The sequence below is a fragment of the Hyperoodon ampullatus genome, assembly GCF_949752795.1.
Source record: "Hyperoodon ampullatus genome assembly, chromosome: 7".
Classification (NCBI taxonomy): domain Eukaryota; kingdom Metazoa; phylum Chordata; class Mammalia; order Artiodactyla; family Ziphiidae; genus Hyperoodon; species Hyperoodon ampullatus.
In genome coordinates, this window is record NC_136920.1 from 101443099 (window position 1) to 101459768 (window position 16670).

Below are 16670 nucleotides of genomic sequence, written 5' to 3' on the forward strand. Positions count from 1 at the left end.
ATATGGTGTATCACATTCACATTGACTGATTTGCAGATATTGAATCATCCTCGCATCCCTGGGATAAATCCCACTTGGCCATGGTGTATGATCCTTTTAATGTATTGTTGGATTTGATTTCCTAATATTTTGTTGAGGATTTTTGCATCTATGTTCATCCATGATACTTGCCTATAATTTTCTTTTTCGGTGATATCTTTGCCAGGTTTCAGTATCAGGGTGATGCTGGCCTTGTAGAATGAGTTCGGTGAAGTTCCTCTGCAATTTTTTGGAATAGTTTAAGAAGGATAAGCATTAAGTCTTCTCTAAATGTTTGGTAATATTCACCTGTGAAGGAATCTGGTCCTGGACTTTTGTTTGTTGGGAGTTTTTCTTTATTACCGATTCAATATCACTATCTGTAAGTGGTCTGTTCATATTTTTTATTTCATCTTGGTTCAGGCTTGGGAGATTGTACATTTCTAGGAATTTGTCCATTTCTTCTAGGTAGTCCATTTTTATTAATATGTAGTTATCTGTAGTAGTCTCTTAAGCTCCTTTATATTTCTGTGATGTTGGTTGTAACTTCTCCTTTTTCATTTTTTCTCCTTTTTCGTTTCTGTTTCATTCAATTTTATTGATCTGGATCCTGTCTTGGGCCCTGGGACCTCTGGCTGCAGGGTCCTGGGCGTTCCAGGTCTAGTGTGTGTGCACTAGAGTGTGGGGCCAGGTCCTGGGCCTTCTAGTGGACAGAACCTTGACCGGGGTGGCTGTGGGCTCTGGGGGTATTAAAGTAGCCTGCCTGCTGGTAGGTGGGGCTGTGGCCCCCACAGGTAGTTGCTTGGCCTGAGGTGTCCCAGTATTGGTGCCAAAAGCCTGGTGGGTAGGGCAAGGTCCTGGCATTAATTAGCTAGAGGGAGGATCCCAAAATGGCACTTGCAAGCACCAGTGTCCTTGTGGTAGAATGAGCTCCCGAAATGGCTGCAGCCAGTGTCTATGTCCCCAGGGTGAGCCCCAATTGCTTCTTGCTTCTCCAGGAGACTCTCCAAGATCAGCAGGTGGGTCTGACCCAGGTCCCTTTCAAATTACTGCTTCTGCCCTGGGTCCTGGAGCATGTGAAATTTTGTGTGCACCCTTTAAGAGTAGAGTCTCTATTTCCCCCAAACCTGTGGGTCTCTGCTGGCCTTCAAAGCCAAACATTCTGGGGGGTTGTTTTTCCAGTGCAAGACCCCCAGGATGGTGAGCCTGATTCCTCACTCAGATTCCTCACTCCTTGTGAAGAACCTCTGCAATTGTCATTTTTTTCTCAGGGGTATGGGTCTTGATAACCCCTGACCTCCTTCTTGTCTCCTTGTGGTTCCTTCTTTATATCTTTAGTTATAGAAGATCTTTTCTGGTAGACTCCAGTGTTTCTCATCAATAGCCGCTCTGTAAACAGCTTTACTTCTGGTATGCCCACGAGAGGAGGTGCGCTTATTGTCCTTCTACTCCACCATCTTTCCACACTGTCTTGATTACAGTACTTTTGCAGTTTTGAAACTGGTAAATGTGAGTCCTCCAACTTTGTTGTTGTTGTTTCAAGATCATTTTGGCTATTATGAGTTCTTTGTTATAGTTTTCAGTATACAAGTCTTGTACTTCGGTTGTTAAATTTATTATCTTCACTGAATATCTTCAAGTTTATTGATACTTTCTTCTGCTAGTTGAAATCTGTTCTTAAGTCCTTCTAGTGAATTATTCATTTCAGTTACACTTTTCAACTACAAATTTTCTGTATGTTCCTTTTTACCATTTTTATCTCTTTTTTTTTTTTTTTTTTTTTTTTTTTTTTTTTTTTTTTTTTGCGGTATGTGGGCCTCGCGCTGTTGTGGCCTCTCCCGTTGCGGAGCACAGGCTCTGGCCGCGCAGGCTCAACGGCCATGGCTCACGGGCCCAGCCGCTCCGCGGCATGTGGGATCTTCCCGGATCGGGGCACGAACCCGTGTCCCCTGCACCGGCAGGCGGGCTCTCAACCACTGCGCCACCAGGGAAGCCCCCATTTTTATCTCTTTATTAATATTCTTTTTTGTTGAGACATCATTCTTAAACTTTTCTTTTATTCTTTAAACATGGCTTTTGTTAGTCCTTTGAACATATTTATAATGATTGAGTTAATGTTTTTGTCTAGTAAGTCCAACATTTGGACTTCCTCAGGGACATTTTCTATTGGCTGGGAGTTTTTTTCTGTATACAGAACACACTTTCTTGTTCCTTTGTATGTCTTATAATTTTCTGTTGAAAACTGAACATTTAAAAAATATAATGTGACAATTGACCATTCTGCACACCAGATTCCCCTCCTTCCCAGGGTTTGTTGTAGTTCGCATTTATTATTATTTGTTGTTGCTGCTGCTGCTGCTGTTTATTTAGCAATTTTTCGGAATTAATTCATTCTGCAAAGTCAGTATTCTTTATTATGTGTGGCCACTGAAGTCTCTGCTTAGTTAGCTTAGTGGTCAGCTAATGAATAGACAGAGATTTCCTAAATGTCTTGAACCAATAAGTCTCTCAACCTTTGCCAATTTCCTGTGTGCATGCCTTTACTGGTCAAATAGGCAGTTTACAACTCAGCCTTTGCCTACATTTCTTACGTGTATAGACCCTCAAGATCAGCCAGAGATAAGAGATTAGGGCTTTCTCAGATCTTTTCTTGGCATGTGCATAGCTCTGTACATGCAGATGACCTTTTAGAAAAGGTCATGCAGATGACCTTTTAGATTCCCAGGAATTTGTCAGAGCTTTCCAAGGCCCCCACCAACATTTCAGTCCCAGTTTTTCTTTTAAAATTTTTGCTCAGCTCCTTGTTAGTCCCAGTTGCAACCACTGCTTCAGACAGCTGCAATGTTAAAAACTTCCCACTGATTATTTTCAACAAATACCCTAACAATAAGGCTGTTTGCCCAGAGAAAGTTCTGAAAGCCCTGAGAATTCAGCTTTATAGGCAATTTGCAGACAGGTCATATAGTGACAATTCTCTGGAAATGAAGCTTTTTGGAGCACTCCAAGCCCATTCTGTCCCCTCCCTATTGGCTGCTAGTTTGCTGGTCTTCATGGCTATCATAGTTGCAAGGCTGTTGGTTTCTAAGGCTACTTGAAGAGGTGGGGTAAGAGGGATGGGAACAGGGCAAGTTAAAATGCCTCGATGCTCACTATGTTTAATGAGATTCAGCCATTTTTCTTAAACAAATGCTCCTTGAATTGTTGCAAGTCTTTGCTTAATTTCTAGAGTTCTGAAAAAGTTGGTTTAGACTGTTTTTGCTCATTGCTTTTCTGGAGGAGTAGGTTTTTCAGAGGTCCTCACTCTACCATTCTGTAAGTGCTTCTCCTGAAAAAACATTTATAAATATCTCTTTGATTCAATTCTACATTTTTTGTTTTCTTTCTACTCACACAGAATACATCTCTCCTCTTTTCTCCTTCAGTGAGTGAATTAAAATCAGAGAAGAAGTATGAAAAAAGCATATTTTCTGATTTTTTTTCAGTAGTTTCCTTGTGCTACAGTAGTATAGAGGAAAGTGTCAGGCAGGAGCAAGGTGAACCAAAGCTGTTTCTTTCCAAAGAAACAAATATAAATCCAGAAGCACAGTCTTTCTAGTTCTATGATAGTCACAAAATGAACTGAGACAGGAGACATGTTCGATTAAGGAGACTTGGAAAGGATATGTAATATTCCATGAAGAAAAGTGCTTTAATGCCTGAGTTTCCTGTAGGGAGAAGAGTGGAGTTCCTAAACAGGACAGGTATGTGATGATTACTCAACTCTGAATTTCACTTTGCCGGTATTAACCCCTTCTCACAGCTTCCTTCAAATGTCAGATGCTGAGGTGAATGAGAGGCAAAATAAAACCACGACCAGTACATTCCCCTTCATGAGCAAAACTGGAATTGGCAAAGGGTCATGGTGACAGATACAAGAAGATTCATTCCTCGTGATATCTTGGGCCAAATTCCAGAAGCCAGTTCATCTTAGGGAGGAGTGGGCCAGAGATTTGCATGTATGACCTCACCCAGAAGTTCCAGCCCCAGAGCATATAAACAGGTGAGTTGTAGCTCTTACCCAGTTCCAGGCCCAGTAGTTTCCAAACAGATCAAGACCATGGCAATCCTCAGGCCCCTGCTGCTGCCACTGGGGCTGTTTCTGTGCCTTGGACTGCTGTGTTCTCCTGCCAGCTGTATAAGTCACAAAGACAACTGCAAGTTCTTCAGTAAGGTCATTGTCATCACTTCCTCAGGAATCCATGCCAACCCAAACGTCTATAAAAGCAATACAGTCTACACAGGTAAGTAGAAGCCATTCTCTCTGCTGTCCTCTGTTCTTTGAGGGTAGATAAAACCAGAATTGCAGAACATACCCCTCCATCCCTGCTCTCAATAACACAAACAAAACATGTGTTTTTGACCCATCTGGGACACAGAGGCAGAAAGAGGGAGAATGAGAACATGTGAGAGGATGGGTTGGGTGGGACTATTTCCTATTTCTGCATGTCCCCTGTGTGAACCTGAGCCATGGGAGTCATTACATCCCAACACTCAGGTTAACCGAGTCCCAGCAAAAGCACAACTGCGGCAAGTTCTCTCACTTAAATAATTTGGGCTTTTTTTTTTTTTTTTTACTTAAAACAGTCTGTATTGGGGGGGGCATTTTTATTATTTTAAGGGATAAAAATTGCACCACAGTTTGTAGTCTTTTCCCATCCACTTGATGAAACAATGCCACCATGGATAATTGTATACGGCACAACCCCAGGAGACGCTGTTCACTTTTAGTCTGTGGGTGGAAAATCTAGTGAGCTAGACAGGGAAAGTATTACTATCCCATCTGATAAATGAGGAGCCTGAAGCTGAGAGAAGTTAAATGACTTGCTCAGGGTCTCACGGCTAATAAGTGGCAGAACTGCCTCTTGAATCTTAGTCTGTTCATTACTAATCCAGTGCTTTTCTTTGAGGTGCCTAGAAATATTTTATACATATTGGGATCAGTCAAACCTATAAGTCAAGGCAAGTGCTCTCAAATAACTTTCATAATAACAACAAATTTAATATGACTGTTTACATATACTAATGTATTTAGTCCTCACAATGACCTACTAGGTAGATACTGTTGTCATTCCCTGTGTGTCAATGAGAAAACAGAGGTAGAGATGCTAGTGACTTGCTCAGGTCACAGAGCCGCTTAAATGATGGACCTGGGATGTGAACCCAAGCATTCTAGCTTCAGAGACCCTGCTCTTAACCACTACACTATATGCCTCTCAGTTAAGGTAATGAGAGCTAAGACGTCATACTGTGTGCTGAGTACTGTTCTAAGGGTAAATGCTATTATCTTCCCCACTTTACAGATGAGAACTGAAGCACAGGAAAGTTAACGTTTTACCCAAGGTCACTAGTAGGTTGCACAGCTAATATTTGAACCTAAATAATAGCCAAGATTTGTCCTGCTTTGTCTAGCCAGGCCGTCCAGCTTCAGAGCCTGACTCCTCATCTACCATGTTATCCTGCCTCTCTTAGAACTCTAACCAAATTTTGCAGAGAACACCAGGGTGATATCTATACCCATGCTCTACAGATTTCAGGCTTCAGCAGGAGAATGCCTATGGCCTGCCTTCACACACTCATCCTGGCTAGTCCTTTTCTCTATTTTTTCTTGGGGACTGTCACTAAGTGCCTCAGCTGTGGTGGGCCTCCCTACGTCCCACTCCCTCAGGCAGCAGATCTTGTCCTCAACAGGGCAGGGAGGGTAATCTTGTGATTCAAGATGAGGACCAGGAGGGCATGTGTGTGACCTTGTATACAGAACAGGACCTGGATGGTCAGAGATCTCAGACCTCTGACCTAAGGTAACACATCACGAGGTGAAGAATTTTGCTGTTGAAATGGATGAAAAAGAAACCTATCTTGTGAAGATGCAAGGGGTGAGGGGTTGGAGGTGGGGGTGGTAGAGGAGCCATGTGAAAGTAGGAAGACAGAAGAAAGAAGAATCAAAAGATGATCCATAGACCCCTTGAAAGGGAACGTGCTGGATGAGAGGGACATCACAGCATTTACAGAGGCGTCGGGTAGAGCAGAGAGAGAAGAGGAACTAAGGCTCACTGAATGCCCACTATGTGTCATGTACTTCCCCAAACTTCGTGTGATTTTATCTCAGAACAGAAACGTGCTAAAGCTCTGAGATAAACTGACTCCCTATAGGAATGATTTAAGTTGAGAATCAAAATCCTATGCCCTCGGAGATGTGATGTACCAGATTGCACACCTAGAATTACACAGCAGGCTCCATGGTTTCCTTGGGTCATTATAGGAACTTGCTGGGACTCGGAACTTTTGGGGAGACTGAGTAAATGCCCACACAGGCCAACTGCTTCTCCTCATTTTAATACTGAAATTTTTTTTATTTTCAGGGTTTAACATTGGTAAGACATGTACAAATGGTTTGGCTGGTTCCAAGACACAACTGCATCTCAGGCAATATCTTAGAACAGGTTCTCTTGAGTCTGACTTGGTATCAGTCAAAGAAACTCATAAGGTAGTAGCATTTGTATTACAACTGCACTGGCTAAGCATCTGCCTCCATTTTTTACTTCCGTGGGCAAGAGAAATGTAACTTGCTTGCCTTTTTTTCCTGAACCTTCAGCTTTAAGGCACTATGCAACACTGGATGCACAACTTTTTAAAAGCCAATCAATGAGTATTTATTTAGTGCCCTCCAGGTGCCCAGAACTGGGCTGGCCAGATACGTAGGTGAAACTACAGTGTGTAGTACAAGCCAGAATGTAATTAAGTCCTCAACTCTATAGTAAAAAAAAACATGATTCAGGAGTGAGAGGAAAAGAGCCCAGAAGTGGGACATCAGCAGGATCTTGGAGAGTAAGTGGGGATGTGATGTGAGATGAGAAGGAAGGAAGATTCAAGACAGGCACCAGACGTGAACAAAGGTCAGGGGCAGGCAAGCCAGGTGTGTCTGCAGAAGCAGAGGAAGCCTGGATGCCCTGGAGTGGGGGTGGAAACAGCGGAGTGAGCTGGGTTATGAGGATCATAAGAGCCATGCGCTGGGTACTGCAAGCAACAGAAGCAGAAATATAAAACCAGAAACGTTTAGAGGCTCTAGAAGAGCACTTTGAAGGTTTTGGACAGGTGTGTGTCCTGATGGAAGTGTTGAGTGTGGAAGTCTGATCAGGCTGAAGCCTGAAGGGAGGGGACTGTGGAGGCCAGGAATCTGGATAATACAGATAACTAGGAGGGATGAAAGGCAGACGTAAGCCAGAGAGGGGGGTGGAAAACAGAAGGAAGGACAAAGGCAAGCCCAGGGGAGAGCTGACAGGCTTGATGACTGGATGACACGGTCGCTCATCACCAGCCACCGCAGCACCAAGCACACACATCTAGGACAAATGTCAGGTTCTCGGTGAGCAAGTCAGGGCGGGGCGGGGGGGGGTGGGGTGGGGTGGGGGGGTGGGGGTGGGGAGATCTGGCTCAGATTTGTTTTTGACTGGCAAAAACAAACAGAACAGAGAAATGTGTTTCGTGCTCAGAATAACAATGGCAACTTATCCAACACCCACCAGTATTAAAGTCTTTACATTCTTCTCTTCAGTCTCCCAGGAACCTTTCAAGATAAGGTATCATGATCTCCATACAATGAGAGATAATGTCATCATCCTCAGACCTAGAACCAACCCTAGTGCAAAGCGGGCATTCAATAAATATTTGTGGAGTGAATGATGAACAGGAAAGAAACCATTGATTTAAATGTTAGGGCTAGGATTCAGATCCAGGACTGTCTAATCCTATTGTGCTACAAAATCAATTTTCGTTATTTTGTAAAGGAGAAGCCTTTAAAACAATTTGGGGTGGCTGAGAGGATCCTAGCATTGAGAAATTTGTTCAGAAGGGATCTTCTAAGGGAGGAAATGGACAAACTGAAATAGTCTCTTGAAATTCCCTCCCTATTACACATCAGGAGGCTGAAAATAACAGGTGGAATTAAAAAGTGTCAGTGGGGTCCCTGTGGGCACACGCTGGGCTAGGTCAACAGGTGAGACTCACCTGAGTGGAGGGGGTCAGGGAACCCTAAGTGGTTACTTAGCGGTACTTGGATTTGGGCCTTGGCAGGTACTTGGACTAGGTACCCGGATTAGGGCCTCTGGGTCTCAGAGGTCCCCCCTTCCCTCACTCTCAACAACAAAGACCAAGAACATCAGCATTTCTGGAACCAGGAAGTAGGCTTTGCTTTGACTTGGCAGTAACAGTTCCTTATTTCTTGAAGCACTTCCCTGGAGGCCCACTTGACCCTTCCACATGCATCCACCCCCTCCCTCCCCACACTCCACTCCTCCCGAGAGAAGGGCAGAACTCTCATCTGGCAGATAGGAACGGGGCTCAAGAGGTTAAAGGTCAGCCAGGACCTCATCCCTGATACGTAGCAAAACCAGGGCCAGAGTACAGGTCTTCTTTTGTTCACCTTTTCCTGTAGAAAACTTGGAAAACACAAAGAAGAACTAGGAAGAAAATAAAAACCATCTATCACCCCACAACCAAGAAATCCCCATAGTTAATATCTTGATGAATTTCCTTCCAGACTTTTTTCAACTTATTTCACAAAAATGGGACCACACTATATTTACATACTATTTGTAACTTTCTTTTTTCACACTTAATTTTGAGTTCATGACCCCCATCTCTTGTCTTACTACACAGATGACTGATTGTTTCCTTCTCATTTCCTCCTAGTGTCAGTTCCTGTGAATAACGGTATTAGCTCTGTGGTCCTGCGAGCAATGGACCAGCACAACTCAGTCATTGGCTCCTGGCAAAAAGGTGACAAGTATTGCAACGGCAGCGTCTTGTACAACGTGAAGAACCCACACAGCAAGTTCAAGGCAAAATGGGTATCTCCTAGTTCCATGAACATAACTGCAGTCGAGCTACAGTAAGAACCTATCCATATATCATTTGCTTTGGGCTTTTACAATTTCATATTATGTTTGTACAGTTTTATACTGACCTTGGTGGACTCAAAATACAATCCAGCTATGATGTGGATAATTCAGTAGCTGTACTCCTTTTCTGCCTCACCGTTCTTTGTCCTACCTTTATCTGTAGAAGTTTATACATCACACACACACACACACACACACACATGCCAGGTATGCTCAACATAAACAGAAAGAATTGGTGTTAAAGAAAACCAGAGCTGGATAGTAGTTAAAGCAAAACTAATGAATGAATGAACAAAAACAGATTGTATTCAGGACTATCACAATAAGAGAAAAGAGACCTCAGTATGGAACAAGTCTAAACTCTGAATACAACATGGGCAAGTGGGAATTTACAGCTCAGGAACAGGGTGAGGGCTCAGTGGATGGAAAATCACTAAGAGGAAACATCAAGACGTGTAAGGGGGCTCTGGCTAAACTGACCTAACAGGATTCTTGCTTAAGGGAGGCCAAGCTCATCTGATATCACCTGGGGGATAGTAGAGGATGAGGAATTCAATCAGATAATAAAGGTGATCAGATATCAAGGGTGGGATGTTCTTGCTAAACTGACTTATGAGGATTCTGGCTAAAACTGGATTTTACAAGGAAGTGCACAGATGGGCCTAGGAGAAGGTTCCAGAGCCTGACTAAACCTTGGTCAAGCAAAGAATCCTTGTCACTGGCACCCAGTTTGCTTCAAATTCTCTATATTCCCTCCTACTCCCACCCAATTCACTCCTATTAGTCTGGGGCAGACAGTACTCCACAGCCAGGCAGGTTGGGGGCAGCAGCAGCAAACAGTTAAAAATAAAGACACTCGTCTTGAAACCATCTGGCCACCTGAGCGTTCCCCTCTCTGCCAATGCCCAGGGCAGTCCTCCAGGAGCCCTTGCTAAACTGGGGGTGCAGAGAAGCTGCCAGTAGCCAAGAGCCTGGAGGAGGGGTACTCAGTCCCCATTGTTACCAAACCGAACTTGGGTCCACTTGCCTGCCGAACAGCAGAGCCAATTTACTGACTCCGGGTTGTGGTGAAGGAAAGTGCAGCGTTTATTGCAGGCGCCAAGCAAGGAGAACAGGTGGCTCATACTCAGAAGACCCGGCCTCCACAATGGCTTTCAGGGAAGGTCTTTTAAAGGCCACATTTGGGGTGAAGTTTTCAGGGGGCATGACTTTCTTCTGATCGGTTGGTGGTGGTGAGGTAACAGGGTGATGCTTCAGGAATCTGAATCATCAACCTTCTGATTCCAACCAGTCTGGGGTCTACGTGCTTGTGGTCACCATGTAGTCACCATCCTCCACTTGGGCAGCGGTCTTAGTTTCTGCAGAACAACTCAGAGATATGTATCAGATTGTTATATGTAACCCTTGAGGAGAACTAGGACTCTGTTTTATCACTGAAGTATTATTTCTTGACTGCTTTCCTTTGTTTCTGCATTCCCTCACTTCCCTAATTACTAACTGCTTAAGTCTGCTCTTTGGAACTCAAGGAGGGTCTAGGAGACTAAAGCCTTTCTCTACAAACAAGAAATGGGGGGACATGGAGGGGCTTTTGTACTAGGGTGGGCCCCCAGGGTCCTGCTTGGTTTCAGTCCCCCCGTTTCTTTGATACTCTTCAATCCTAAGGGGAATGGGGGTGGGAGTGGGACAAGAAAGAGAATAAAGTTTTTGATAGAGTGGTTAATCATAAACTCAGCAAGGGATCTCAGTTTTAGGGGGACTCGGTTTCACCATGACACAGAGAATCATTTTTTAAAACATAGATTCATTTTGGAAATGGCTTGCTGGCAGAAAGTGTGATGATTGTACAATAAAACTGGCTTCCTCCTGTTGTACAAAATGGACACACTCAGATTCTGAGGTGAGGCCACCTGGGGACTCTAACAAAAAAACCTCCCTCCCAGCTAGGGATTTATTTTCAAGTTCACTTTAAGAACCAAATGTTGAGAGGTCCTTACACTTTCAGACTGTCATTTTGTACTGAAAGGGCAGGTCTGACCATCAGGCCATGCACTATGAACTGCCACCAAGTCTCTGTAGACAGCAGTGATGGTGATGCTGCCAAGTCACTCCAGCCTCTCCAGCCATGCCCGGGTCTGGTCGGACCTAGCTGGCTCTGGAGGAGGTGCTATTATGCCCACAGAGAGACCTGCAAGAGTAAAATCCAAAGGGAGCTGCTACAACCCAGCCTCATGATGACAGCAGCCCCTTAGAAGCCGGCCAGGGCTAATGAGGGCAATGGTTTTCCTTTCATCTCACCTCCTTAAGGCCTCCACACTCCATGCAACAACAGATAAAACACCAAATGGTGGTGACAATCTTCAATGGAAACAGCACATTCCCACCAACAGTGCGGTCTCCAGACCCCTCTTCACTCGCACCTGCTGTGTTGCACTGGCCTCTCTGCTTGTGTACGATGTACACACACAGCTTTGATCAGCGAGGCTGACAAGGGGAGGGGAGCAGCACATACGATGGGGGAAGCCCACTACGCTGAGTAGCACACAAAAGGCAACATGAAGAGGTTCCTGCCCACCGAACTTTACAATGAGGGTTGGGAGGCAGGGCCTATACAGAAATAATTACTGAGGTTACACAGCACTTCCTCAGATCCCTGAACCCCCAGATCAAGCTCCGCTCCCTGTTTACTCACTCTCATCACTGCCACTGCTTCGTTAGAGCACATATCACGACTGCAATCACTTACTTGTCAGTTGACTATTCGTTTAAAGTCTCCAGGGTAAGAACCACGCCTGCTGTGTTCACCACTGTTCCCTCAGCAGTAAGCACAGTGACTGGCATGTAGTGCACTCTCATTAATTTTTCAATGTGTGAACAAGAGACTGATATAATAATGGGCCCAATGATACCAGAACAACAGACCAAGCTGTACAGATCATTTAACGAACATTAAGCACCTATGACGCTACGTGTCAGGCGTTGTTGACAAAAGAACTTGCCCTCGAAGAGCTGGCCCTCCAGTCGGGGGGAGAGGCTCACAGCAAGGCAGTGCAGTAGAGGGGCATGTCTCTCTGATGGAGCTCTGTCTGGGTCCATGACAACCAGGAGAAACAATTTCATAGAGGCTACTGTCGAGTCTGTGGGCAGATGTGCCCGGGACTGGTATTACAAGCAGAAAGACTAGCCTGAACAAAGACCAGCTGTGTATACCAGCCTGTGGGGAATTCAGGGTGCTGGTGTTGGGAGGGAGAGGGATGGACTTGATCTTGTCTGGAGCAAAACTGTGGAAGATCTTGGTCCAGACAGTATACAGCAGACCAGTACTGAATGATCTGCTACTTGTGCTGTAAAGAATTTAAGCACAAAAGGAACTAAGAGGTTGGGGTCCCCTGGGAAGGCAGCAATGTGAGCTGAACTTGCGAATTCCTCACCATTATCTCTCATCAATTTGCCCTCCACAGAGCCTTCACAGTCGATTTCCACAACATGGCTAGAGCTTCTGTTAAGATACTGAAAAGAAATGGTAAGTTCCTCTGCAGTCTATTTACATATCTGGCAGTGAAATCCATCGGCCTGGAAAATTATCTTGTGGGTGCCCTAGAAAAATGTCTTCTAATCATGCGTTACCCAGATACCAGTTGAGTCTCCCAGCACCTTGAGGTCTACATAAGATTAGCTCAACCCCTTATCCAGTGCCCTGTGGAAAACAAAAGCCAATTCCAAGGGGCCTTCGATTCTCATGGTCACTTGTGGCTCCAGACGCCGGCTTCCTCAGGAGCTGTTTCCATTCAACACCACACAGACGTGGATATGGAAGTTGGTTCCTTCCTCAATTTTCACAAGAATACCACCTCACACAGAGTCTTCACTGGTATAGCAGACTTTACCGAAGGGTTTAAGGGATGAGAAGGGAGATTTGCACAAAGCAGGGTTGATAGCGTAGAAAACCAATAATTTCATTAGTTCTCAGAGTGGCCTCTGGCCTCCAGCACAACCACCAGGAATTTCCACTGGCCTTTCCCAGGCTGTAGTCCTCAACCTCAAACCATTCTGAGGCTCCCTGCCCTTCTCCCTTCTCGGCACCCTTCCTTCTTTCTTATCTCTCTCTCCCAAGCAAAAACAAATTCAAGAAACTGAGGTTCAGAAAAGATAGGTAATTTGCCCAAGGCCACACAGAAAGTAAATGGCAAAACGAAGACTCAAATTCCACATCTTATACTTTTCTCGACTTTTCGTAAACTTACTTTAAAACTATAAAGACAATCTTCTTTTTTTAATGAAGTTTTTAAATACAAGCTTCAACCAAGAACAAGTAACATTAGTCTTTCTCAGTGTCCAGGTAACAGGTCCTCCTCGTGAGCCCCCAAACACTGAAATACATCTAGTACGCTGCCCATTTTCCTGTCAGTCAAGCATTGCAAATGTGATCAAAGGCATATCCATCTTCAACAACAAATATTAAAGTGATTATGCCTAATGAAACTATTATATGAAAGCCTTAACTGTTTCCTTGGTGGCTTCCCCTCTGTGAAAAGTTTGGGATGTTATTTTCTTTCTCCAGGACATTTTTGAAATGAACACTCGTATAGATGCTAGGAAAGGAAAAAAAAAAAAAAAGTTTGTCTCTAGTCAGGACTCCTTAGCTCCATGCTAATAAAATCCAGATTTTTAAAAAGGAGAAGAAAGCGGTTCTGTTCAGACTTTGGGCTCAGTGGTGCACTAGAGAAACATTTGTCCTGAGGAAATGCTAAATGAGATAAGACAATGCCACAGGGCTGGAAGGCACCCTGCAAGTGGGCAGAATGTTCAGGTCTGAGCAAATCACTTGGCATTTCCCTTCTTCGTCATTATAGTCCCCTCTGTGGTTCACTCAGACCCTTGGAAGTATCATTGCCAAGCTCCAGTTTTTCAGGATCAGACAACCTCCCAGGGATGTAGGCCTGGCTTTCTCTGCTTCTCTGCAAGGCAACCTCAGAGAACCAACATGTGGTCAGATCACTACCTGTGAAAATGACCAATGCCTCAGACACCACAAAAAGGGATTCAAGCATTTGGACAGGGCCTCCTTCCACTTCCTTTAAAGCAGAGTCAGCCATCCTCAAGCCTGGATGGTGTCTAGTTCTTATAACCTTTACATGGGAACTTTGAAATTAGCAAAAAAAAATAAAATAAAATTGTACCACTCTGGATCATATTTGCACTGATTGATCGAATATAATATTAAGGACATGAGGACATTTGAAGGCAGACTACCTTCCCAACAGCAAATTCAACAGTTATGTAAGTTCAGTATAAATTCCTTCTTCCATAGATCTTAAGATCAGAGTGTTTCTTATTTTTTGTTCCTTAACATCCTGTACCCCTAGTTTCCCCTCCTCTATATACACTTGGCCCTTGCGAAGTGTTCACTGAATTCTGCCATGAACTCTGGCTCCAGCATTCCATCACATTAGCCTCATTTCTCTAGTGCCCACTCACCACCCAAAAGAGGTCCTGATGCCATTTTTTTTCCCCAGGGAAAACCTCAAACTTGACCACCAAGATCTCCACAATCAAGCCAGCCACAACCATGACCCCAATCCCAACCCACAAGCTAACCACAACCCTGACCCACAAACTAACCACAAGCCCGACCCACAAACTAACCACAAACCCGACCCACAAACTAAACACAAGCCCGACCCACAAACTAACCACAAACCCGACCCACAAACTAACCACAACCCACAAACTAACCACAGCCCCGACCCACAAACTAACCACAACCCACAAACTAACCACAACCCCGACCCACAAACTAAACACAACCCACAAACTAACCACAAACCCGACCCACAAACTAACCACAACCCACAAACTAACCACAAACCCGACCCACAAACTAACCACAACCCACAAACTAACCACAACCCCGACCCACAAACTAACCACAACCCACAAACTAACCACAACCCCGACCCACAAACTAACCACAACCCACAAACTAACCACAACCCCGACCCACAAACTAACCACAACCCACAAACTAACCACAACCCCGACCCACAAACTAACCACAACCCACAAACTAACCACAAACCCGACCCACAAACTAACCACAACCCACAAACTAACCACAAACCCGACCCACAAACTAACCACAACCCCGACCCACAAACTAACCACAACCCCGACCCACAAACTAACCACAAACCCGACCCACAAACTAAACACAACCCCAACCCACAAACTAACCACAACCCACACTCACAAAATAACCACAACCCCGACCCACAAACTAACCACAACCCACACCCACAAACTAACCACAACCCCGACCCACAAACTAACCACAACCCACACCCACAAAATAACCACAACCCCGACCCACAAACTAACCACAACCCACAAGCTAACCACAACCCGAACCACAGCCAAAAGCTTAGCCAACAGAGCCTTCCTCAGCCCCTTGAGAGATGCCATTCAGATCCTGCTCGTCTTTCTCATCAGCAAACTCCTCTTCTAGAAGGAAGCTGGGGGAACAACTGCTTCTGCCTCCACTGCATCCTTCTATGTTCAGTCCCAAGCCAGGGCTCTGACCTGTGTGAATGAAGACTCTGTGTTCTCAGAGGTACAACTCTACTGCCACTGCTTCAGACCCAAGCGGAGACCTGAGGGTCACTTAGTGGAGGGTAGCCAGTCCGCTCACTGCTGTTCAACTGGATATCTCAGGACACAAATTAGGCTTTTTGTAACCTGGTCTGGGTGTAACTTGGAATTCTGGCTCTTAATTTAACATGTCGACAGCCAATTCCACAGTCAATCTAAACTTTTGTTTAGATGCAACACCAGTAGTATTTGAAGGGAAAGAAAATAAGAATGTACCATGTCTGAGTAGCCAAGGATAGGGAAAGATTATTGTATAAAGGCATTATTTTCTGTCATACCAAATACGCTATGCTTCAAGCAAGAATAATGAATGTGTTAAATTCAAATATGTCTTTAATGAGTGATTAACTTAAAATACAGAAAATGTCATCTAATTTTATTCATTTATGTGAGCATTTTAAAATCAATGGATATAAAATAGGTAACTAATAAGGACCTACTGTATAGCAAAGGGAACTCTACTCAATGCTCTGTAATGGCCTATATGGGAAAAGAACTAAAAGAGTGGATATATGTATATGTAAAACTGATTCACTTTGCCGTACACATGAAACTAACATAACACTGTAAATCAACTATACTCCAATAAAATTTTTTTTAAATCAACAGAATGGTGAGAGTGTATATATTTTTAAGGCCAGATATAAAAGTAAAATTTTCTCAATTTTAACTTTTCTCAGGTGCAAACTGGTCATTTTTCCCCTAATGGTAACTTCCACTAAGAGAAATGGGCAAAATATTTATAATACTCATAATACAATATAAAACCAAAAGTAAGTATGGTATTTCCTGTAATAAGCAACTGCATTTTCTTTTAGTAGTTACGCTAAATTCCAGGATGCCAACATTCAGGGACTGGATGCCAACTTCCAGCTGGCCTTCCTCAGGGACAGTTTCTGTCAACTTCCTCTTTCTCCCTGTGAATAGGCCATACTTTCCTATTTTGTGTGTCTAATTTTTGTTGAAAACTTAACATTTTCAATATTATAATAGTGACTCTGGAAATCATATTCTCCCTTCTCATCAGGGTACGCTGTTGTTGCTTGTTGAGGGCTGCAATCATCCATTTGT

At 44.1% G+C, this 16670-nt stretch overlaps 1 protein-coding gene across 1 annotated transcript; it reads left to right on the forward strand.

The window, feature by feature from the left end:
- Positions 1 to 4114: 4114 nt before the first annotated feature.
- Positions 4115 to 15456, forward strand: PLET1 (placenta expressed transcript 1; the record flags this gene model as incomplete). The annotated part of the gene is made up of 4 exons (XM_079707854.1): positions 4115 to 4298; positions 8746 to 8944; positions 12645 to 12822; positions 15343 to 15456. The coding sequence occupies 4 exons, from the start codon at positions 4115 to 4117 to the stop codon at positions 15454 to 15456; spliced, it is 675 nt and encodes a 224-aa protein (XP_079563980.1).
- Between the last annotated feature and the right edge of the window lie 1214 nt (positions 15457 to 16670).